General features: G+C 43.8%; 1 protein-coding gene across 1 annotated transcript in view; it reads left to right on the forward strand.

Moving 5' to 3' along the window:
• Positions 1 to 24,751, forward strand: part of LOC124612839 (peptidoglycan recognition protein 4-like) — a 99,072-nt gene extending 74,321 nt beyond the window's left edge. The window contains exon 6 of the mRNA XM_047141265.1: positions 23,480 to 24,751. Coding sequence (XP_046997221.1) covers positions 23,480 to 23,961 — 482 coding nt within the window. The 3' untranslated portion in view covers positions 23,962 to 24,751. The remainder of the gene's footprint in view (positions 1 to 23,479) is intronic.
• The last annotated feature ends 1,597 nt before the right edge of the window (positions 24,752 to 26,348 follow it).

Below are 26,348 nucleotides of genomic sequence, written 5' to 3' on the forward strand. Positions count from 1 at the left end.
CGCTCTAGCTTTATTAGAGCAGATCCAGACTTCGAATAGCAACTACACATTACCTGCGCTGAAAATACACCGAAGCGCCAGGGAAACTGGTATAGGCAGGCGTATTCAAATTCAGGGATATGTAAACAGGTAGAATATGGCGCTATGGTCGGCAACGCCTGTATAAGATAACAAGTGTCTAACGCAGTTGTTAAATCGGTTGCTGATGCTACAATGGCAGGTTATCAAGATTTAAGTGAGTTTGAACGTGGTGTTATAGCCGACGAACCAGCGAAGGGACACAGCATCTCCGACGTAGCGGTAAAGTGGGGATTTACCCGTACGACCATTTCACGACTGTACCGTGTATATCAGGAATCCGGTAGAACATGATATCACCGACATCGCTGCAGCCGGAAAAAGATCCTGTAAGAAAGGGACCAACGACGACTGAAGAAGTGCAACCCTTGCTCAGATTGCTGTAGATTTCACTGCTCGGCCGCCAACAAGCGTCAGCGTACGAACCATTCAACGAATCATCATTGAAATGGCCCAGTCATATACCCTTGATGACTGCACGACACAAAGCCTTACGCCTTTCCTGGGCGCGTCAACACCTTCAGTGGATTGTTGATGACTCGAAACTTGTTGCCTGGTAGGACGAGTCTCGTTTCAAATTGTATCGAGCGGATGGAGGTTTACGGGTATGGAGACAACCTCACGAATCCATGGACCCTGTATGTTAGCAGGGAACTGTTCAAGCTGGTGGGGGCTCTGTAATGGTGTGGGGCGTGTGCAAGTCGAGTGATGTGGGAGTCCTGATACGTCTAGATATGGCCCTGACAGGTGACACGTACGTAAGTATCCAGTCTGATCACCTGCATCCATTCGTGTCCATTGTGCATTCCGACGGACTTGGGCAATTCCAGGAGGACAATGTGACACCCCACACGTCCAGTATGGCTACAGAGCTGCTTCAAGAACACTCTTGTGAGTTTAAACACTTCCGCTGGCCACCAAACGCCCCAGACATGAACATTATTGAGCGTATCTGGGATGCCTTGCAACGTGCTGTTCAGAAGATATCACCAGCTCTCGTACTCCTACGGATTTATGGACAGCCCTGCAGAATTCGTGGTGTCTGTTACCCCCAGCACTGCTTCAGACATTCGTCGAGTTCATGCCACGTCGTGTTGCTACACTTCTGCGTGCTCGCGCGGGCCTTAGGCGGTATTAGGCAGGTGTACCAGTTTCTCTGGATCTTCAGTATATAAGAACTACACAGTCAGAACATGGTATTCAAAAATTACAACTCATGACATAACCTATATCGCTCGTGCATTAAATTACATACCCAGTATTTCGGAGTTGTTATACATGCCCTGGTACGTCTACGCCTTTTGTTAGGGCTCTTGTCACAGTCCATTAAAGACTACTTTGTACTGAAGGGTTTTGCAGGGAACACATCGGTTGGCTCTGTGGCGCGCGCTATATCAACTACGTAATACGTTACCTACATAGGAAAGCAATTAAGGTCGCTAATAAAACTTAAAAGTTGCAAAGGAATAAAATAAGATAAAATAATATGCAGTTAAGATTATTGATGTTGCTGTACTGGCCGACTGCCACATTTAACGGTTAACATTTGAAGACAAAAAAATGCCAAATTGACTCCTTGTCATCGAGTTATTTTCTTAACCTTTAAAATGGTTCAAATGGCTCTGAGCACTATGGGACTTAACTTCTGAGGTCATCAGTCCCATAGAACTTAGAACTAATTAAACCTAGCCGGCCGGTGTGGCCGTGCGGTTCTGGGCGCTTCAGTTTGGAACCGCGTGACCGCTGCGGTCGCAGGTTCGAATCCTGCCTCGGGCGTGGATGTGTGTGATGTCCTTAGGTTAGTTAGGTTTAAGTAGTTCTAATCTCTAGGGGACTGATGACCACAGATGTTAAGTCCCATAGTGCTCAGAGCCATTTGAACCATTTTACTTAAACCTAACTAACCTAAGGACATCACACACATCCATGCCCGAGGCAGGATTCGAACCTGCGACCGTAGCGGTCGCGCGGTTCCAGACTGTAGCGCCTGGAACCGCTCGGCCACTCCGGCCGGCTAACCGTTAAATGCATAAGTAAAGTCAGTTTCATAATATTTACAAAAAACTAGCAAAACATAAAGTAGACTGTTGCCGTTGGTATTGATTTGAATGGTTTAGGGGGTGGCGTCTTAGATTAGTAATCTAAAACTCGGGGTCCCGGGTTCGAAACCCGCCACCGCTTAAATTTCGATTAGTAGTCAGCATTGGCGGTCGGAGACTTCCGACATAAGACGTCACCCTCATTCTGGCAACGGACAGGGCTGAGGGACAGACAGAGGCTCAGGGCACCCTCTTGTCCATGGGGTGGGAACCTGCCACTATAGGCGGAAGAATCAGCAATGATTAACGGCATGAGGCTCCAGAGTTCAATGGAAACCAATGCATTGAAGATACATGATGCGTATCCACAGGAAATGTGACGTGTAATTTAAAAAGTAAAGTGATCGCTCCATTGACAAAAGATTCCGGAATAGTGCCACATTCGGATTTCGAGGAATGAATTGCCAAGGGGGAGGTTACCATGAGAAAAATATTGAATAATCAACGAAAGGATAACGTTCTACGAGTCGGGGCGTGGAATGTCAGAAGCTTGAACGTGGTAGGGTAGCTAGAAAATTGGAAAAGGGAAATGCAAAAGCTCTAGATATAGTAGGGGTCAGTGAAGTGAAGTGGAAAGAAGACAAGGATTTCTGGTCAGATGAGTATAGGGTAATATCAACAGCAGTTGGTATGATGTGAGTAGGAAGGTAGGGCAGAGAGAGTCACATCATCCACACAATTCCGAAGACTGCAATGGCTGAAAAGTGTGAGAATTATCTCACAATCAGCTCATGCATCCAAATTGCTGAGAAGAATAATATGCAGAAGAATGGAAAAGAAAATTGAGGTCGTTTTAGATGACGATCACTTTGGCTTTAGAGAAGCCAACGTTGCAGTTGATAATGGAAGCAAGACTACAGAAAAATCAAGACACGCTCATGGGATTTGCCGACCTGGGAAAAGCGTTGAACCGTTTAAAATGGTGTAAGATGTCCGAAATTCTGAGAAAAATAGGGATAAGCTATAAGGAGAGACGGGTAAATATAATTTGTACAAGACCCGAGAGGGAATAAGAGTGGACGACCAAGAAGGAAGTACTCGGATTAAAGAGGGTGTAAGACAGAGATGTAGTCTTTTGCCCCTACTGCTCAATCTGTACATCGAAGAAGCAATGATAGAAATAAAAAAAGGTTCAGGAATGGAATTAAAATACAAGGTGAAAGAATATCAGTGATACGATTCACTGATAACATTGCTATCCTGAGTGAAAGTGAAGAAGAAGTACGGTTGACACCAGTAATCCTTTCCCTTTCCTTTCCTTTCTTTCCCCCTCCACTTTCAATTTAAATACAATATATCACACTGCCGATTCCGCGCGGACATGCCTGAAAGAACAGACACCACGAATTCATATAAAACATAGAAGTGAATTAGAAACTAAATAAATAGGAACTGCAGGGAAGCCGAGGTGAAATGGCTGCAGGAAAAAAAAATGTGAAGAAATCGAAAAAGAAATCGTCGTCGCAAGGACTGATACTCCATACATGAAAGTCAAAACAAGCTTCGGTGACATTAAAAGCAAATGCAGCAGGTTAAGGCTGCAATGGGAATTCCGCTGCTAAACGTAGAGGAGAGAGCGTATAGAATGAAGGAGTACAATAAAGTTCCCTACGAGGAGTATCAATATTGTCTGGTGGCATGATCGAAGAAGAAATGGGAGACGATATGGAATACACGTGAGAACCAGTATTCGAGTGAGTTTAGCAGAGCTTTCGAAGACTTGCGATCAAATATGGCAACAGGGATGGATGACATTCCATAGGAATTTTAAAAATAATTGGGGGAAGATGCAACCAAATAAAATTTCAAGTTTCTCTATAGAATCTATGACCCTGGAAACATGATAGACTTTCGGAAAAAACCGTCCACACAATTCCGAAGACAGCAAGGGCAGATAAGTGTGTGAATATCGCACAATCAGCTAAACGGCTCATGCATCTAAGTTGTCGACAAGAACGATATACTGAAGAAAAGAAAAGAGCATTGCGGTTCTTTAGCTGACGACGCTTGACTCCAGGAAAGATAAATGCTCCAAACAGGCAGTTCTGATAGTGTGCTTGATAATGGGTCTCAACCAGAGGCTTCGTCGACTCTGTGACGGACTTGGCTGCAGATTTCTAGACTTGCGCTATTGGGTAGGGAATTGTAGGATGCCCCTAGATAGGTCATGGATGCACTACACAAAGGAAGCGGCTACTCGGGTAGCAGAGTACTTGGGGCGTGCACATGGGGTTTTTTTAGGCTAGGCGGTAGTGCGAGGTGTCCTGATGAACACTCACCAGTCGACGTGCAGCCAGGGAAATCAGGCAGGGAAATCAGTGTAAAGACACTTCAGCTATCAAGATATTAGGAGTAAATTTTCAGAGTGTTCGGAATAAAGTTCCTGAATTTACTGCCCTCCAGGAAGTGTGTGGGGCGCAAATTATTCTCGGGACTGAGACCTGGCTGAACCCTGAGATAGGAAGTTCTGAAATATTTAGTGAGGGTTGGAACGTGTATCGGAAAGACAAATTAGACACCGTAGGAGGTGGTGACTTCATTGTTGTTGACAAAAATATTGTGTCTACTGAGGTCGAAGTAGAGTGTGATTGTGAAGTTATCTGGACACGTTTCACAGAGCTTGGGGAAATAAAGTTAATTGTGCGGTGTTATTACCGGCGACCAGGTTCCACCGTGACAGTTATAGATTCATTCAAAGGGAGTCTACATTCTGTATCGCAGAAGTACCCGGATCACGCTATATTAGTCGGAGGCGACTTCAACCTACTTAGTATAGACTGGGATGTCTATAGATTCATTACAGATGGTACAGACAAGTCGTCGTGTGAATTACTTTTGAACACGTTATCCGAAAACTGTCTTGAGCAGCTAAATTGACAGCCAACGCGTAATGGAAATATTTTAGATCTGGTAGCCACGAACAGACCAGACCTCATCGACGGTGTCAGTGTTGAGACAGGGATTAGTGATCATGATGTTGTCATTGCGACTATGGTTACGAAAGTTAAAAAGTTGGTCAAGAAGGCTAGGAGAGTATTCTTACTAGAAAGAGCAGATAAGCAGTTGTTAGCATCCCACTTAGTAAATGAATCGACTTCATTTACTTCCGGTACGATGGACGTGGAAGAATTATGGGCAAATTTTAAACACATTGTAAATCACGCATTGTAAAAGTATGTGGCGAAAAAGTGGGTTACAGACGGAAAAGACCCACCGTGGTTTAACAGCGTAATTCGGAGAATGCTCAGGAAGCAAAGGCAGTTGCACTCGCGGTACAAGAAAGATCGAGAGAATGAGGACAGGCTAAAGTTAGTAGAGATTCGTGCTGCTGTAAAAAGAGCGATGCGCGAAGCAATCAACCACTACCACCGTCATACCTTAGCAAAAGATCTTGCTGAAAACCTAAGGAAATTCTGGTCTTACGTAAAATCGGTAAGCGGGTCGAAGGCTTCCATCCAGTCACTCACTGATCAGTCTGGCTTGGCAACGGAAGACAGCAAAACGAAAGTTGAAATTTTAAATTTAGCATTTGAGAAATCTTTCACGCAGGAGAATCGTACAAACATACCGCCGTTTGAGTCTCGTACAGATTCTCGTATGTTATGCCCGCATCTCGTGGTCGTGCGGTAGCGTTCTCGCTTCCCACGCCCGGGTTCCCGGGTTCGATTCCCGGCGGGGTCAGGGATTTTCTCTGCCTCGTGATGGCTGGGTGTTGTGTGCTGTCCTTAGGTTAGTTAGGTTTAAGTAGTTCTAAGTTCTAGGGGACTTATGACCACAGCAGTTGAGTCCCATAGTGCTCACAGCCATTTTTAGATTCTTGTATGGAGGACATAATGATAGACATCCCTGGGGTTGTGAAGCAGCTGAATGGGTTGAAAATAAATAAATCGCCAGGTCCTGATGGGATTCCAATTCGGTTTTACAGACAGTACTCTACTGCATTGGCTCCTTACTTAGCTTGCATTTATCGCGAATCTCTTGCCCAACGTAAAGTCCCGAGCGACTGGGAAAAAGCGCAGGTGACACCTGTATATAAGAAGGGTAGAAGGACGGATCCTCAAAATTACAGACCAATATCCTTAACATCGGTTTGTTCCAGGATTCTCGAGCATATTCTCAGTTCGAATATAATGAATTTCCTTGTGACAGAGAAGTTGCTGTCCATGCATCAGCACGGCTTTAGAAAGCATCGCCCCTGCGAAGCGCAACTCGCCCTTTTTTCACATGATATCTTGCGAACCATGGACGAAGGGTATCAGACGGATGCCATATTCCTTGACTTTCGGAAAGCGTTTGACTCGGTGCCCCACTGCAGACTCTAACTAAGGTACGAGCATATGGGATTGGTTCGCAAGTATGCGAGTGGCTCGAAGACTTCTTAGGTAATAGAACCCAGTACGTTGTCCTCGATGGTGAGTGTTCATCGGAGGTGAGGGTATCATCTGGAGTGCCCCAGGGAAGTGTGGTAGGTCCGCTGTTGTTTTCTATCTACATAAATGATCTTTTGGATAGGGTGGATAGCAATGTGCGGCTGTTTGCTGATGATGCTGTCGTGTACGGGAAGGTGTCGTCGTTGAGTGACTGTAGGAGGATACAAGATGACTTGGACAGGATTTGTTGTTGGTGTAAAGAATGGCAGCTAACTCTAAATGTAGATAAATGCAAATTAATGCCGATGAATAGGAAAAAGAATCCTGCAATATTTGAATACTCCATTAGTAGTTTTAGCGCTTGACACAGTCACATCGATTAAATATTTGGGCGTAATATTGCAGAGCGATATGAAGTGGGACAAGCATGTAATGGTAGTTGTGGGGAAGGCGGATAGTCGTCTTCGGTTCATTGGTAGAATTTTGGGAATATGTGGTTCATCTGTAAAGGAGACCGCTTATAAAACACTAATACGACCTATTCTTGAGTACTGCTCGAGCGTTTGGGATCCCTATCAGGTCGGATTGAGGGAGGACATAGAAGGAATTCAGAGGCGGGCTGCTAGATTTGTTACTGGTAGGTTTGATCATCACGCGAGTGTTACGGAAATGCTTCAGGAACTCGGGTGGGAGTCTCTAGAGGAAAGGAGGCGTTCTTTTCGTGAATCGCTACTGAGGAAATTTAGAGGACCAGCATTTGAGGCTGACTGCAGTACAATTTTACTGCCGCCAACTTATATTTTGCGGAAAGACCACAAAGATAAGAGTGATTAGGGCTCGTACAGAGGCGTATAGGCAGTCATTTTTCCCTCGTTCTGTTTGGGAGTGGAACAGGGAGAGAAGATGGTAGTTGTGGTACGAGGTACCCTCCGCCACGCACCGTATGGTAGATTGCGGAGTATAGATGTAGATGTAGATGGACGCCAGAATTAAGAAAAATAAAGACACGTCCGTAGGATTTGTCGACTTAGAAAAGGCGTTCGACATTGTAAAATCGTGCAAAGTGATCGAAATTCGGAGAAAAACAGGACTAAGTTATAGGAAAAAACGTGTAGTATACAATATGTACAAGAACCATAAGATTGGAAGATCAAATGCGAAGCGCTCGTATTAAAAAGGGTGTGATCCAGGGATGTAGTCTTTGGCGCCCCATTTGTTAATCTATACATCGAAGAAGCAACGACGGAAATAAAAGAAAGATTCAAGAGGTGGATTAAAATTCATGGTGAAAGGATATCAATGATAAGATTTGCTGATGACGTTGTTAACCTCAGTGAAAGCGACGAAGAATTACAGGATCTTTTGAGTAGAATGAACGGTCTAGTGAGTACTGAATACGGGTTGAGAGTACACCGGAGAAAGACGGAATTTATTATTATTATTAGTGTTATTAATCGCATGGCAGTTTACATATTATAAAACGTAAATTTTCGCGGCCAGAAATGGCACAATTAATAAAATGCTCCGGGATATTATGCCGTGTTCGAATGGATTTCACCTTAAAAGCCAACGTTTCGTCCCCAACTGCGAAGGACATTTTGAAGGGGGATCGTAGCTACTTGGAATGTTCGATTCACGCCCTGGCTCTCTGCTGGCTACAGCAAGATTCCTCTTCCGAGTGCTTCCGCGCAGTGGCGCGACGTCATACGTTTTGTGTGCTTGGGCCACACGGTTTACCGAAAACCCACGCACACAGACCGTTACCTACACAGGGTTCGAACTACCATTCACAACAAAAACGATGCATCATCACAACGTTGGCGGATAGAGCTAGGGAAATCTGCGAACCAGAGCTGTTTGACGGGGAATTAAAACATCTCACCAGTGCATTCCTCAAGCCTGGTTATTCGTTCGCTGAGGTGAAAAGAGCGTTAAGACCACCGCGTAGAAATCATAACGGAAGCTCAAGCGCCTGTGCAATCGGTAGTTTTCCTGCCGTTCATTAAGCACGTTGCTGACAGCATAGGAATAATCATTAAAAAAGGAAACATGGCGGTAATGTACAAATTCAGCCGGAATATACAAGATCACCTAAAGTTGGCCAAGGATTCTCGCCAACCGCTGGAAAAAGCAGGAATTTGTAAGATTTCCTGTAGATGTGGGGTTGTGTACTACGTGGGTACTACAAAAAGAACGGTCAAAAACGACTAGAAGAGCACAAGGGCAATTGAAAAAGAGGGCAGATTGACAGATTAGCTGTTGCGGAACGTGCTTTGCAGCCAGGATACCAACACATTCATTTGATAGGACTCAAGCACTGGCAGCCACAAGCGGATACCATGAAAGGTTATATGGAGACGCCATAGAGATTGTAAAACACCCCAGGAATCTAATAGGAAGGAGGAATCGTAAAATTGAATGACTTCTGGATTCCTGTGCTGAAGAAGATGTGAAGCAGTCTTCCATCACGGGATGATAGCAACAGCGAACGTTGGTAGTCGACAACGCCAAATGCGCTCGGGTAGACAAAACATGTGACGTCACGCCACTGCGCGGAAGCACGCGGAAGAGGAATTTTGCTGTAGTTAAGAGCGAGCCAGGGTGTGAATCAGATAGCGAAAGTAGCTACAATCCCCCTTGAAAATGTCCTCCGCAGATGGAGAGGAAACGTTGGGTTTTAAGGTGAAATCCATTCGACCACGGTAATAGACTGGAAGATTTTATTAATTGTGATTTTACACATTACTTTAGAATTTCAATGAGGATTAGCAAGCATGAGCATAGCGAGTAACTTAACGTCAAAATTGGTACCCATGATGAAAATGAGGCTAAGAAGTTCTGCTGCCTCGGAAACAAAATAGCGTGTGGCAGACGAAGTTGGACATAAAGCTCAGACTACCACAGGTAAGAGGAAGTCTGTTAGTATAAAAAAAAGCCTTAATTTGAGGAAGATATTTCTAAGAATGTACATTTTCAGCACAACATTGTATGGTAGAGAAACTTGGGCCGTGTGAAAAGCGGAAAAAATGAGAATCCAAGGATTCCAGATCTCGTGCTATAGAACGACATATTAGATAAGGACATATAAGATAAGTAATGAGGAGGTTCTTCACAGAATCGAAGAAAAAAGGTACTTATATGAAACACGGACAAGAATAAGGGACAGGAAGACATGACGTGTTAAAACACCAGGGTACAATCTCTATGATACTTGAGGAGGCGATGCAGGATAAAAACTGTATGGAAAAACAGATCTTGGAATACATACAACATGTAATAATTGAGGACGTGTGGTGATAGTGGTACTCCGAGATGATTAGGCTGGCACGACGAAGGACTTAGTGGCAGGCCGCATGAAACCCGTCAGAAGACTGAAGACTTAAAAAAAAAAAAGCCTACCGACAATGTCTGATCAATACACTACTGACTAATAACTATCGTAATTGAAGACTCTGAAAAAAGAATGATAGACAGTCACTGTAAATAACTTTTAAAGTTTGTATCACCCATTAACGACAGGAATATTTCCTGGTTCAAACAGGCATGTAGTGTAATTAAACGCAAAACCCCTCCATCCGTAATGTTTCAACCGCCTTTTGTTTTTGTTGCTAGTAAAATGTGATCTGCTGATGAAGTTTACAATGTATTATCGTAGCATATATTGTTCAGGCGTCTTCAGGCATATCAGAGACGTAGAACAGTTTCATTAGCGTTAAATGTACTAAAAATTGTTTGAGGGCGTTGGCAACAATTCTGAGAAATAGGAAATGTGAGGGTGCAGCTCCCAAAAAAATAAAAAATAAATAAAAAATTGCACTTCAGACTTGAATCCTTTTCCAGACTGCAGAATCATTTTCACCAAACACTGGTCTCCAGGAAAATTGTAGTCACTAACATTCCACATAAGTTGTGAAAAGTGACTAGCGTTTTGGCGATTCCATTTTGGTGTCTTGGTGTGGGAAGGTATGGTCAGTTGGCGCATAGAGCTTCTCATCTTCATCGTGGTTGGAAGAATATCCCAGAGGTACAGAATGAGATACTTCACTTACTGCGCCTGTGGTCTAAAAAGAAAAAAGGTAGTGTCTTTGATATCAGTAATCAAAACGTCCTCAGTCCTCGGTTCGAAATCCGCACAGCTTAAGATTTTCTGAATAAGAAGTCACCCTCATTCTGCCAGCGGCTTTATCAAAGAGGGCGGAGGAGCGGGCAGAGGTTCAGGGAACTCTCTTTGTCCTTGGGGTGGGAAAGGAGAATCAGCAATGATCAACGGCATGAGGATGCAGAAGGCAAAGGAAACCATTGCATTAAAGACACTTAACGTGTATCCACAGAAATATGGCATGTAATTCTAAAAATATCATGATGATCTCTCCATTGGAAAAAGATTCCGGAATAGTCTCTGATTCGGATCTCCGAGAGGAGACTGCCAAGGGGGAGGTGACCACGAGAAAAAGATTGAATAATCAACGAGGATAACATTCTACGAGTTGGAGCATGAAATGTCAGAAGCTTGAACGTGGTAGGGACGCTAGAAAATCTGGAAAGGGAAATCCAAAGGCTCAATCTAGATGTAGTAGGGGCCAGTCAAGTGAAATGGAAAGAAGTAGGATTTCTGGTCAGTGAGTATAGGGTAATATCAACAGCAGCAGAAAATGGTATGACTGGAGCAGTATTCGTAATGATCAGGAAGGTAGGGCAGAGTGTGTGTTTCTGTGAACAGTTCAGTTGTACGGTTGTTCATATCAGAATCGATAGCAAATCACCACCGACAACAATAGTGTTAGACTGCATCATGGTCAGACAGATATTCCTAAATCTACGAGGTGTAAGATTTGTCTGATGGAAAAGAAGAAGAAACAAGAGTCGATTAAGTAGAGATAGAGAATCCAGTATTAAAATCAGAATCCAAACAGCTTTGGAGGAGTTAAGATCAAATAAGGCAGAAGGGATAGATAACGTTCCATCAAAATTTCTAAAATCTGTGGGGGAAGCGGCAACAAAACGACTATTCACTCTGGTGTGTAGAATGTATGAGTCTGGCGACATACCACCCGAATTTCGGATAAATATCATCCACACAATTCCGAAGAATCCAAGAGCTGACAAGTGCGAGAATTATCGCACAGTCAGCATCTCATGTATCCAAGTTGCTGACAAGAATAATGTATAGAAGAACGGAAAAAAATGAGGATCAGTCAGGGGACGGTCAGTTTGGTTTAGGAAAGGTAAAGGCACCAGAGAAGCAATTCTAACGTTGCGGCTGATAATGGAGGCAAGACTAAAGAAAAATCAAGACATGTTTATAGGATTTGTCGACAAGGAAAAAGCGTTTGACAATGTAAAATGGTACAATATGCTTGAAATTATCAGGAAAATAGGTAAGCTATAGGAAGAGACGGTTGATATACGACTTGTACAATAGTCAAGAGAGAATTATAAGAGTGGACGACCAAGAAAGAACTGCTCGGATTAAAAAGGGTGTAAGACAGGTATGTAGTCTTTCGCCCCTACTGTTCAATATGTACATCGAAGAAGCAGTGATGGAAATAAAAGTTCAGGAGTGGAGTTAAAACGCAAGGTGAAAGGATATTGATGATACTATTCACTAATACAATTGCTCTCCTGAATGAAGATGAAGAAGAATTACATGATCTGCTGAATGGAATAAACAGTCTAATGAGTACAGAATATGGGCTGAGACCAAAAAGAAAAAGACTAAAGTAATTAGAATTAGCAGAAATGAGTGCAGCGAGAAACTTACCATGCGGATTGGTGGTCACGATTTAGATGAAGTTAAGGAATTCTGCTACCTAGACAGCAAAATAATCAATGATGGACGGGACAAGGAGGACATCAAAAAGGAGACTAGCACTGGCAAAATGTCCATTCCTGAGCAAGAGAAATCTACTAGCACCAAACATAATCCTTAATTTGAAGAAATTTATGAGAATCTACGTTTGGAGCACAGCAGGTAGTGAAACATGGACTATGGGAAAACCGTAACAGAAGAGAATCGAAGAATTTGAGATGAGGTGTTCCAGACAAATGGTGAAAATTAGGTGGAGTGACAAGGTAGTGACTGAGGAAGCGCTGCGTAGAATCGGAGAGAAAAAGAATATGTGGAAAACACTAACAAGGAGTAGGGACAGGACGGTAGGACATCCGTTAAGACATCATGGAATGGCTTCCATGGTGCTAGAGGGAACTGTAGAGTGCAAAAACTGTAGAGGAAAACAGAGATTGGAATGCATCCAGCAAGTAACTGAGGATGTAGGTTGAATTCCTACCTGTGCACATTGTGTTCCTCTGTAATCTGAGTTTTTCTCTTGTTACACATCCACCACATGAACAGATTAGAGAGGCCTTGAATCCAATACAATGGATTTGGAATAATTTGGGCCGACAAGCAGCAGCCCAGTGATTGTTTTCAAGAATTCATCCATATTTTTGCACTTCTGTATTTCAGGCATAGGATTGATTGGCAAAAAGGCTGTTGTACCATACTTACTATTTTTTATGAGGATGGCAAGGATGGCATCAAGTTATATATATATATATATATATATATATATATATATATATATATATATATATATTGCTAATAGTCTGTTTCAGAACGATTCTAGTGAATAGTTTTGGATACCATAACGTTTAAAATATTTTGTTCAAAATGTTCAAATGTTTGTGAAATCTTATGGGACTTAACCGCTAAGGTCATCAGTCCCTAAGATTACACACTACTTAACCTAAATCATCCTAAGGACAAACACACACACCCATGCCCGAGGGAGGACTCGAACCTCCGCCGGGACCAGCCGCCCAGTCCATGACTGCAGCGCCTTTGACCACTCGGCTAATCCCGCGCTGCAAATATTTTGTTATTAAGCTTTTCTGTAAATCGGCCAGACTGCTGTTCAGGGAGTACGCTTCAGTACGCTTCACTGTGTCTAAATTGGTTTACCTTCCGGCATAATTACGCACAGTTTGAATAGTAAACTACCGGTTTATGGCGTCGACGACCGTCTTCAGACCATAAGACGGATGCAGTAGCTCTCCCTAGTCTCTGAGAAAACCACATTGTAACTTGCAATTGTGGTAATTGTGTTGGGAGAATAGACTATTTACGAAAGTAACATTTCAGCGTTTACTGATGTCTCCACATGAACCAAATTTTAGACAGTTACGGAATAAAATATACACATGCAAACCACCACCTCCCGGCCCCCTCCAGGTCTAATAAAGAGAGAGATTAAAGTGCTAGATAGTTGCCAATCTACATATCTGCTCAAGAAACCGCGCTAATTAAGCTGTCCGCAATGAAATTAGTAAACGCTAACTATCGGCCCAACAATGGATCAGTTGGCGGGAAGTAATCATAAATTTTCGTTAGTTAAGTAAAGGGATGACTAAGTATGGAATGAAATTCACAGGTAAAATAAATTCCCGAATTTATTAACAAAAATTTGATTTACTTCAGACATTGTTAAATAATTCAGTAACAGATTATTCTAGATGGAACAGACAGTAACAATAAAACGAAGAAAAAGAAAACTGAAATGACATGCGGTTGGTAAAGTTTAGGAAAGAAGACCACTTGATGCTGAGTTCAGCTCCCTAACTGACCCAAATCGCGACACTCCTACAGTGATTGCTTATCATGCTTAGAATAGAAGTTGTGCACAGTGCCTGCCCCAGTGACCAAGCTGAAACTAATCGCGAGGTGATGGAGAGTTACTAAATTCATCGAGATCTATACCGCTCTCTCATTTTGCATTTAACTGTGGAATTCCCGTTACACTCTTAATATTAGCACACTTCCTTTTAATTTCATTGAAGGTTGTTTTGACTTTCCTATTGTAACACTACGCTACTGCGCACGATACTTATTAAAGCCTGTACTATGGTAAGTTGACGGGCTTCACCTTATAAGAAAGGATTTTGGTATATATGATGACCGCGTGTACCAGAATGGAGGCAAAATCAGACTTTCACCCACTCAGTAACAACAATGCTACGTCAAGCAAGTCTGGAGTGCAAATACACGTTAGGACGGACAAGAAACAACACAGCAGATGCTGCCAATTTGTTAATAAAACGGTCGCCAGCCTAATTAGGCATTAATTGAGTTTCTTCCCTGTACAAGTTGAAGTACGTGTATTCAAAACAACACGTAATAACACTGCATAATATGGTAAATTTTAGAACCAGAAAATCTACTGAACTAATAATTTCACTTTCTGTACTAATATGAACAAGCCATAAATACACAACAATACACTATAATGTTTACTACAAACTTCGTACAGTCTATTGATCTGATTAAAATCGGGCATAGGTTACCCTAGAAATAGCACTTTCTAAACACACATACAATGTCAATTTTGAAAAAGGTAAAACACTAATAACTTTTGGTTTTATCTTGACTTTAACTTTGCTGGTCAAACCAGTTCAGTACATTTCAGAATTTACATGAATAGAAAAGAAAAAGGGGGGGGGGGATCCTGAAACTGTTATGATCACTGTACTGAAATTTTTGATTATCGAAATCGTTAAGCACTCAAGATTTCCAATATATGAGTTACTACTCTTTTTGTCTTATTTCTTGCTCATTTAACTACCATTATTTTTGTCTCAAATTAATTAGCCTTCATTACTAAACCAATTTCAACATTATCTTCCAACTTTGTCAGACCTATATTATTTACCTATATATTCATTAACAACAAAGTTCTTTAAACATCATTTTAACATAGATAGGTCAGCAGGTAATTATTATTAACATAAACTTTAAATCTTCATCTCGGGACACTCGGATTGCACAACATGTGGAAAGGACCCTGTCTAGGTTAGTGATGAGGATAATTAAATGATAGGACAGTTCTGGTAAAAGTTAAGTTGTTATTGAACAGTAAGGAACAAAAGTAACACTGGTCCACACGAATACAGTACTAAAAGATTCAACCTGTTCGTATCGATGCGGCGGTTGGCGGGCGGCGAGATGGCGAGGCGCAGAGCACACATACAATCACAGCTATGGCTCTTGATGTATCGGCACTTTACTTCTTCATAGCGTCGCAATATTTTTCCATTTAGTGCCTATGTAATTTTGCCATGCTGTATAGTCGTCGGAAACGGCACATCCGAGGCTCAATGAAACTACGTCTTCCAGGAGAGCCTCCTCGATCCAGAACGTGTTAGACCGATGCCCAACTCCGACTACTACTGCTGCTGAGCCCGTTATGCCGTGCAGCGCCCGTGTGCATTTTCCCGCGCTCGCCTGCCATCCACCTTTTACCGCTCCCCTACAGACAGAGTATTCACCCGAGGTTTTGCATTCTACATATCCTAATACATTGCCTACGTATGGACCAGGCGCATAATTACAACTTTAACATCTTACAACAGTATCAACATTTCTTACATTTCCATTTTGTTATAATATTGCTTGCAATTGGACATAAACATTAATATTCACATCGAAAATTGTTTACAGTTTCTTTAACGTAATGGCATGAAACAAAAAAGAGATGAAATCAGAACATCGATTACACTAATTTATCGAAAATAAAAAGAAATGTAAATTATTATATGTACAATAGCATAGCGTTGGTGTTGTTACACTATATACTGAGTCAGCCCGCCCGACAATCATTTCCATTTAAATTTCTTCACATTTCTCATGCAGCCATTTCGTATTAGCTTGCTGCACTTCCTATTTATTATATTCCTCAGTGACTTTTATTTCTGTATGCCTGAGTTCCCTGAACATTTTTGTTCTTCCATCATTCATCGATCATCTGCAGTGTTTCCCCTGTTACTAATGGTTTCTTTACAGTTATCTTCTTTATACCTAAGTTTTTCTTTCAAACTTTTGTGATTGCCCTTTCTAGAGATATCCATTCCTCTTCAACTGAACTGCCTACTGAGCTGTTCCTTATCGCGGTATCTGTAGCCTCAGAGATCTTCATGTATATCTCTTCATTCCTTAGTACATCTGTAGCCCATACAGATATACAAAGTGTAAAAATTAGTAAACAGAGCTACCACATCTTGCAGCTACAATACCTTCAGACTGGTAAGCAACAAGTGAAACTGAGCTTGGATGCCAGATACGGGCATGTCATTCCATGTTACTTCAACTGTATGCCAGCGTTCTGCTCAGTGATCGAATCTGTCTCTCATCACTATATGTTTTGAATGGATGACAGATCTGGAGAATATATCGGCCAGGGCAACAGCTGAACACAAAGCTAGTGCCCTTAACGCGTCAGAAAGATAACAGGTACTGGCCGAATTATCGCCTAAGACAATGGAACTCTATACTGCCACGCCATGTCCTGGGCAGGTATATCCTTTGTTGTGACCAGGCGAAACTGCTTTCACCTGGTCACAACTGTGGTTTCTTTGACTACTCTGGGAGAAGACTCATCAACTAGAACACATGACATATTAATTCACTTTATGAAATAAGTAAATAAAACTTTGGTACATATATTATGTGTGGGGTCTCTTAAAGGGTGCCTGAAGGGTGCTGCTTTCTCGGATAGCTGTACAACAATTTAAGTAAATCACATTAATGGCTTTTATTATAATAAGGCACATCGACAATATTAACTTTTGTTTACAAGAACGTGTCGCAGGTGATGGACGACGTGCAAATAATGTCTTTCGCTATATACAATGTGGTTTCTGCCAGTGTCCATTTTCTAGTGTCAGACCGAGACTGGCAGGAGCGGCGCTTATATTCTCTTCTTGTAGAGGCCGCTCCTGTCGTGGTGCAGTCCTAGTAGCAGGCTATTGGCTGAGGTCGTCTCACAGCCATCTCTGCTTTTGCGTTCTACATCTTCGTGCCGGCACTAATCTTACGCCGGAACATTATGTATATAGACTGAAGCGGAGAGTGAAAATTTGTACCAGGGCCGGGAATCGGAAGCAGGTCTCCTGCTTATTACGCAGGTGTGTGAGCTACTAAGCAATCTTGGCACAGCAGTTCACACAACTGCACGGATTACCCCGGCACGCCTCCCTTCTCGATCCAAATTCTCACTGCCTCCCCAGTCTACGAGGTGCATTCAAGTTCTAAGGCCTCCGATTTTTTTCTAATTAACTGCTCACCCGAAATCGATGAAACTGGCGTTACTTCTCGACGTAATCACCCTGCAGACGTACACATTTTCACAACGCTGACGCCATGATTCCATGGCAGCGGCGAAGGCTTCTTTAGGAGTGTGTTTTGACCACTGTAAAATCGCTGAGGCAATAGCAGCACGGCTGGTGAATGTGCGGCCACGGAGAGTGTCTTTCATTGTTGGAAAAAGCCAAAACTCACTAGGAGCCAGGTCAGGTGAGTAGGGAGCATGAGGAATCACTTCAAAGTTGTTATCACGAAGAAATGTTGCGTAACGTTAGCCCGATGTGCGGGTGCATTGTCTGGGTGAAACAGCACACGTGCAGCCCTTCCCGGACGTTTTTGTTGCAGTGCAGGAAGGAATTTTTTCTTCAAAACATTTTCGTAGGATGCACCTGTTACCGTAGTGCCCTTTGGAACGCAGTGGGTATGGATTACGCCCTCGCTGTCCCAGAACATGGACACCATCATTTTTTCAGCACTGGCGGTTACCCGAAATTTTTTTGGTGGCGGTCAATCTGTGTGCTTCCATTGAGCTGACTGGCGCTTTGTTTCTGGATTGAAAAATGGCATCCATGTCTCATCCATTGTCACAGCCGACGAAAAGAAAGTCCCATTCATGCTCCCGTTGCGCGTCAACATTGCTGGCAACATGCCACACGGGCAGCAATGTGGTCGTCCGTCAGCATTCGTGGCACCCACCTGGATGACACTTTTCGCATTTTCAGGTCGTCATGCAGGATTGTGTGCACAGAACCCACAGAAATGCCAACTCTGGAGGCGATCTGTTCAACAGTCATTCGGCGATCCCCCAAAACAATTCTCTCCGCTTTCTCGATCGTGTCATCAGACCGGCTTGTGAGAGCCCGAGGTTGTTTCAGTTTGTTGTCACACGATGTTCTGCCTTCATTAAACTGTCGCACCCACGAACGCACTTTCGACACATCCATAACTCCATCACCACATGTCTCCTTCAACTGTCGATGAATTTCAATTGGTTTCACACCACGCAAATTCAGAAAACGAATGATTGCACGCTGTTCAAGTAAGGAAAACGTCGCCATTTTAAGTATTTAAAACAGTTCTCATTCTCGCCACTGGCGGTAAAATTCCATCTGCCGTACGGTGCTGCCATCTCTGGGACGTATTGACAACGAACGTGGCCTCATTTTAAAACAATGCGCATGTTTCTATCTCTTTCCAGTCCGGAGAAAAAAAATCGGAGGGCTTAGAACTTGAATGCACCTCGTACTTTAAATTCCCCGTTACACACAAACAGAATTTGGATTAAGGAGGGAGGCGTGCCAGGATAACCCGTGCTGTTGTGTGAACCCCCGTGCCGAGGTGGTTTAGAGCCTAACGCACCTGCCTAGTAAGCAGGAGACCCGGGTTCCATTCCCAGCCTTGGTAGAAGTTTTCACTCACCATTTCAGTCTCTGAAATTGTGCGGTTTCATTTGTATTTGCTACATTTCTTCACCACAGGAGCACAGCATAATTTACAGCTGTCATGGAGTAGCAAAGCTTCACTTGATGTACTACTTTAACAAACTGTTCTCTTGCAGCACAGTGTTCTGCATTTAAATGAACAAGTCAATCAGAAAGTTTAACTTACGTGTTCGTCCTGTAGTATGATGTTGACTCCTTAAGATGAGGTCACAAACTGGTCAGAGCTCTTGCTAGTTCAACACTATATTGACCTCAGTGTGAGGCTGCAGCTTTGCTGAGGAAGGAGGTGTGGTCTTCAGGAGTGCGGACCACATGTCGCTGCAATTTGCAGGGAACTCCGTGGTGTCGATTGAGGTTGCCAACTCTGGTGTGGCAAAGTGACCTCTGTACAATAACACATCCCTGACGAATGTAACCTGGCAACTTTTGTTCTCGTCGGAGGCTCTGCATTTTTTTTTTTTTTGGTCATCAGTCTACTGACTGGTTTGATGCGGCCCGCCACGAATACCTTTCCTGTGCTAACCTCTTCATCTCAGAGTAGCACTTGCAACCTACGTCCTCAATTATTTGCTTGACGTATTCCAATCTCTGTGTTCCTCTACAGTTTTTGCCCTCTACAGCTCCCTCTACTACCATGGAAGTCATTCCCTCATGTCTTAGCGGATGTCCTATCATCCTGTCCTTTCTCCCTATCAGTGTTTTCCACATACTCCTTTCCTCTCCGATTCTGCGTAGAACCTCCTCATTCCTTACCTTATCAGCCCACCTAATTTTCAACATTCGTCTATAGCACCACATCTCAAATGCTTCGATTCTCTTCTGTTCCGGTTTTCCCACAGTCCATGTTTCACTACCATACAATACTGTACTCCAGACGTACATCCTCAGAAATTTCTTCCTCAAATTAAGGCCGGTATTTGATATTAGTAGACTTCTCTTGGCCAGAAATGCCTTTTTTGCCATAGCGAGTCTGCTTTTGATGTCCTCCTTGCTCCGTCCGTCATTGGTTATTTTACTGCCTAGGTAGCAGAATTCCTTAACATCATTGACTTCGTGACCATCAATCCTGATGTTAAGTTTCTCGCTGTTCTCATTTCTACTATTTCTCATTACCTTCGTCTTTCTCCGATTTACTCTCAAACCATACTGTGTACTCATTAGACTGTTCATTCCGTTCAGCAGATCATTTAATTCTTCTTCACTTTCACTCGGGATAGCAATGTCATCAGCGAATCGTATCATTGATATCCTTTCACCTTGTATTTTAATTCCACTCCTGAACCTTTCTTTTATTTCCATCATTGCTTCATCGTTGTACAGATTGAAGAGTATGGGCGAAAGGCTACAGCCTTGCCTTACACCCTTCTTAATACGAGCACATCGTTCTTGATCGTCCACTCTTATTATTCCCTCTTGGTTGTTGTACATATTGTATATGACCCGTCTCTCCCTATAGCTTACCCCCACTTTTTTCAGAATCTCGAACAGCTTGCACCATTTTATATTGTCGAACGCTTTTTCCAGGTCGACAAATCCTATGAAAAGTCTTGATTTTTCTTTAGCCTTGCTTCCATTATTAACTTAACGTCAGAATTGCCTCTCTCGCCCCTTTAATTTTCCTAAAGCCAAACTGATCGTCACCTAGCGCATTCTCAATTTTCTTTTCCATTCTGCATATACGGTAGATGTATCGATCGTGATGCTGCAGTCGGGACTTGGAATCTGAGAAGCCACTCCTGTATCCAGTGCTGACGAAGGTCGTACCACTGTTAGAGCGCCCCTCTGTTGTTGCTTCAAGGGAAGTCACAACAATGGTGACCACGCTAGCAGTCTTTGGTGCTCTGCACGGAGTCATACAGTCTGTGTGGAATACCGCTTCCGGCCGTTTTTTGGTACGATCAAAGTGTAAGTGTCTGTGTAGATACTTGTCTTGCTGCAAACAAGCCCACTGGCTGCCCCAGACTACGTGACGTTGTTGTACTGTCTGGCGTAGCTCAGCGATCACTCTTTCGGTACTGTCGGGCGCAAGCCATGTAGCGCTGTTCAGATCCCAGCACGGCGTTGAGTGTAGCCTTCCTAAACCTATCTGTTCTACACTGACGGAAAAAATCGCAACATCAAAAAATAAGTAACGCAGAGTAATGAAATTTTTAGAATAGATTTGTCTAGGTAACACATTTAAGTGATAAACATTGCAAGATCGCAGGATAACATAAGTGCGAGGTAAGCCATTCAAAATGTGAAATTCTTGTACATTAATAACCGACGAATCCGCCAGAATATCGAAAGCAAGCATCCAACCGTGGATGCATTCTTTTGTACAGGTTCCGGACGTCAGCTTGAGGAATGGAGTTCCTTGCCTATGTCAGTTGGCCAGCCAATACAGGAACCGTTAATGCTGTTCGTGGAGAACACCGGAATTGTCTTCCGATAATATCCGATATTTGCTCGATTAGAGACAAATCTGCTGATCGAGCAGGCCAAGACAACATTTCGACACTCTGTAGAGTATGTTGGGTTACAACAGCGATATGTGCGCGAGCATTGCCCTGTTGCAAAACACCCCCTGGAATGCCGTTCATGAATGACAGCACAGCAGGTCTAATCACCAGATTGACGTACAAATTTGCAGTGAGGGCGCTTGAGATAACTACGAAAGTGCTTCTGTTTTCATACGAAAATGCACCCCAGACAGTGACTCCAGGTGTAGGTCCAATCTGTCTAGCATGCAGACAGGATGGTGCTGGCCTTCAACTGGCCTTTTCGTAACCAACAGGCGTACATCACTGGCACCGAGGCAGAAGCACAACAGACCTCTACCCTGCGCTCCAATGAACTCTCGCTTGACACCACTGAAGTCGCAGATAGCGGTGGTTTGGGGTCAGCTACAGGGCGTCTGGCTCGGAGCTGTCCGTGAAGTAACCGATTTGTAACAGTTCGTTGTGTCACTGTGGTGACAACTGCTGCTCAAATTTCTGCTGCAGACGCAGTACGATGCGTGGCAGCCATATGCCGAACACGATGGGCTTGTCTCCAGGTAGCGCCAAGTGACTTTCTAGAGTCGAGTCTCCTTGTGACTGTTCATTATCGTGATCACCGCTGCTAGAAATCACGTACAGTGTCTACATTCCTGCCAAGTGTTTCTGCAAAGTCACGGAAGGAACATCCACCGCCTCGTAGCCCTACTACAGGACCTCGCTGAAACTCAGTAATGTGTTGATAACAGCGTCTTTGTCGCCTTAAAGGCATTCTTGACTAACGTCAACTTACCACGCCAGATCTCCAAGGTAACTGACGCTTAAGATCTCTACAGCGTGTATTTAAAGCAAACCTGATTTTCATCCTCATAGTGGCGCTAATAGCGTCACTCTTATGCGGTTGGTGCGAAATTTAAATAGACTCATCTCTCAGATGTAGAAACACGCAACACCTTCTTTGTGTTGCGATCTTTTTTTTCCGTCAGCGTATATCTGCAGGAGTGCCGAGAGATTCTGACAAAAACAAACAACAACATTATAGAACGATAAACTGTAGTCTCAATAGCTCATTATCTTGCCGCTATTAAATTGCGACTCATTCTGATAGACCTCTCACTTTTTTAGCCAAGGCATAACATGATCTTCTCAAAAACAGCCTACATTCACATGCAACTTTTGAATAAGAAAGCGTCCCTTGTATATTAAATGCAGAAGGCATTACTTCTTTTTACTTCGTACAGTTACACTCAACCCTAATCATTTGCGTATGCAAGCATATAGTGCGTGACAGTTTAAAGTTTGTTGAGTGCCACCATCGTGGTGCTGCTTTTTTAATGGACAAAAAATGGTTCAAATGGCTATGAGCACTATGGGACTTAACAGCGGAGGTCATCAGTCCCCAAGAACTTAGAACTACTTAACCCTAACTACCTAAGGACATCACACACATCCATGCCCGAGGCAGGATTCGAACCTGCGGCCGTAGCGGTGGCTCGGTTCCAGACTGAAGCGCCTAGAACCGCTCGGCCACTCCGGCCGGCTTTTAATGGACAGTCCGCTCCGATAGCTGAGCGGTCATTGTGACGCACTGCCATCCTACGCGCCCGGGTTCGATTCCCGGCTGGGTCGGGGATTTTCTCCGCTCAGGGACTGGGTGTTGTGTTGTCTGCATCATCATTTCATCCCCATCCACAGCGCAGGTCGCCCAATGTGGTGTCGAATGTAATAAGACTTGCAACAAGGTGGCCGGACCTGTCCCGTAAGGGGCCTCCCAGCGAATGACGCCAAATGCTCATTTCCACTTCCATTTAATGGACAGCAGAGTATTTTATTAATTTTGGAGTGTGAACATACACTGATAGAGACGCTGATTTTCCAGGTCACACCAGAACAAAGGAAGCTACAGGTGCGGAGGGTGAGCGCCGTCAGATGCGCAGCCTCCAGAACTTCGAGGTGCATTGCCGCGGGCGGGCGGACCTGCCGTTCCACTTCGTGGTGGCGCCGTCTGGCGCCGTGTACGAGGGCCGCGGCTGGGAGCTGGCGGCAGACCTCAGCCTGGGCGTGGAGACGGACGCTCCAGAGGACCGTGGCGGCCGCTGCCTGGTCGTGGCGCTGATGGGCGCCTTCTGCAGACGCCTGCCGACGCCTACCGCGCTCCACGCCTTGGAGACCCTGCTGGCGCTGGCGCAGGACCGGGGGGTCCTGGCACAGGACTACCACCTGGTGGGCCACTGCCAGCTGGCAGGCACCATCAGCCCGGGCGGGGCGCTCTTCTCGCTCCTCAAGCAGTGGCCACACTGGACCGACCGGCCGTTTGGCGATGAAGATCGCGACGCTGAAGAAAGCGACCATGTACAGTGACAGTGACTGCTCGAGTATTGACTCGTTCTGATTTTCTGATGCTGCTTAATAGAACGAACCTTCCGTCTAAATCGTGACAATGAAACAGTTAATTTTCTCAAGCAGATCGACTAAAAGGATACTGGACAATAGAAAACAAAGTAGCTCTTCCAGTTGTAATAAATCTGTAGCTGAGACTGTCACATCTACATCTGCAGGGTGTCCCAGAAATGTTGCGACAAACTTCTAGGGGATGTGGGGCACATCACAAGGATTGAGAATTACATAGCAACGCCGTCATATTCCGCTAGTTGGGGCTCTACACAAGAGTTTTGGCACCCACACTTACCGGCTTTATAGAGCCTTGATTTCTTTCTGTGGTGAGCCAAGAAATCTCTCATGTATCGCAAACCTGTGGAATCTGAACTGGATCCCGTCGCTGCTACAATCAAAGAAACTGCCGGTGTCTGGCGTCCGGCAGTCAATGTTACGTCGATGTCTGTGTGCATGGCGTCTGATGGTGCGAACTTCGAGCATCTGTTGTAACATCAGAGCCGTATTCATTTCGTACACCATGTGTACTCGTTATGTCCAATAAATGTTTCAAGTGAACCTCTCTCAGATCTTCGGCCTCTGTTGCTACTTACCCCTAATGTTTGCGGTCATGGGTTCCTACGCAATTCTCAATCCTTATCTTGTGCCCCACATCGTCTAGAAGTTTGCTGCAACATTTCTGGGACATCTCGTACATCTAGAAATACACTCTGAAAGTTACCTAATCGTGTGTGTTGAAGGGTCCACCTCCCACCTCCCCCCACCCCCCCCCCCCCCACACACACGCACACATTCACGTTCTAGTCGTGAATGGTGGCTGAGAACGATTGTTGGTAGGCTTCCATGTGAACTCTAATATATCTTCTTTTATCTTCATGGTCTTTCTGGGAGGTGTACGTGGGAGTTAGAACTATATTGGTTGACTTTTCTGCGAATGTACGCCATCGTCAATATTATGAAAATGCTACCCGCCTTACAAAAGAGACGTTGGGTCACGTATACGAACAGCTGAAAGACTGCTCTCCATTAAGCTTTTGGCCAAAAGGCTTGTTTCGAAGTATAAAAAACACACAAATTCACAAAAACGTGTGTGTGTGTGTGTGTGCGAGAGTTATGATTCTGTGAATGTGTGTGTGTTTTCTTCTACAGAAAAAGGACTTTTGGCCGTAAGTTTAATGTATACCAGCTCATCGTCTCCTCTACACGGTGAGTAGCAATCTACCATTTTCAAAATGCTGTCGTTAATCCATTCTGGACTTTCCATTGTTTAATGTACACTTTCAGAATTTAACAGTACACTACATTGCAGTATACGACTCCTGCCTAGTCACAACTGGCACTAGTGTTGACTAAGCTTCTCCGCGATACATTTGATATTACCTTATTACATGACGCAGTGACGAGACGTGCTACTCTTCTTTGGGTCTTCTCTGTTTATCACTCCTGTCTAGTAAGGGTCACAGACTGACGATCAGTACTGAAGTATCGGTCGAACGAGATATTTGTAAGTTGCCTCCTTTCTGATTGGACTACAGTTCCTTTCTTGCAATGAATCTTACAAGCGTACTGTAAGAACTTCGCCGCATCGCTTTGATTCCAATTGGCAGGGTGTGTAGGGCACGACTAGAACATATGTGAACGGGAAGACGCAACACTCAACCGCCAAGAAAATTGATTTCGAAAATTTTAGGCTTCTCATCTAAATCTGCATGGTACTTTCTGTTGAGCTGTTGTTGTTGTTGTGGTCTTCAGTCTTGAGACTGGTTTGGTGCAGCTCTCCATGCTACTCTATCCTGTGCAAGCTTCTTCATCTCCCAGTACCTACTGCAACCTACATCTTTCTGAATCTGCTTAGTGTATTCATCTCTTGGCCTCCCTCTACGATTTTTACCCTCCATGCTGCCGTCCAATGCTAAATTTGTGATCCCTTGATGCCTCAAAACATGTCCTACCAACCGATCCCTTCTTCTAGTCAAGTTGTGCCACAAACTTCTCTTCTCCCCAATCCTATTCAATACCTCCTCATTAGTTACGTGATCTACCCACCTTATCTTCAGCATTCTTCTGTAGCACCACATTTCGAAAGCTTCTATTCTCTTCTTGTCCAAACTAGTTATCGTCCATGTTTCACTTCCATACATGGCTACACTGCATACAAATACTTTCAGAAACGACTTCCGGACACTTAAATCTATACTCGATGTTAACAAATTTCTCTTCTTCAGAAACGCTTTCCTTGCCATTGCCAGACTACATTTTATATCCTCTCTACTTCGACCATCATCAGTTATTTTGCTCCCCAAATAGCAAAACTCCTTTACTACTTTAAGTGTCTCATTTCCTAATCTAATTCC

The sequence above is a fragment of the Schistocerca americana genome, chromosome 4, assembly GCF_021461395.2.
Source record: "Schistocerca americana isolate TAMUIC-IGC-003095 chromosome 4, iqSchAmer2.1, whole genome shotgun sequence".
Classification (NCBI taxonomy): Eukaryota; Metazoa; Arthropoda; class Insecta; order Orthoptera; family Acrididae; genus Schistocerca; species Schistocerca americana.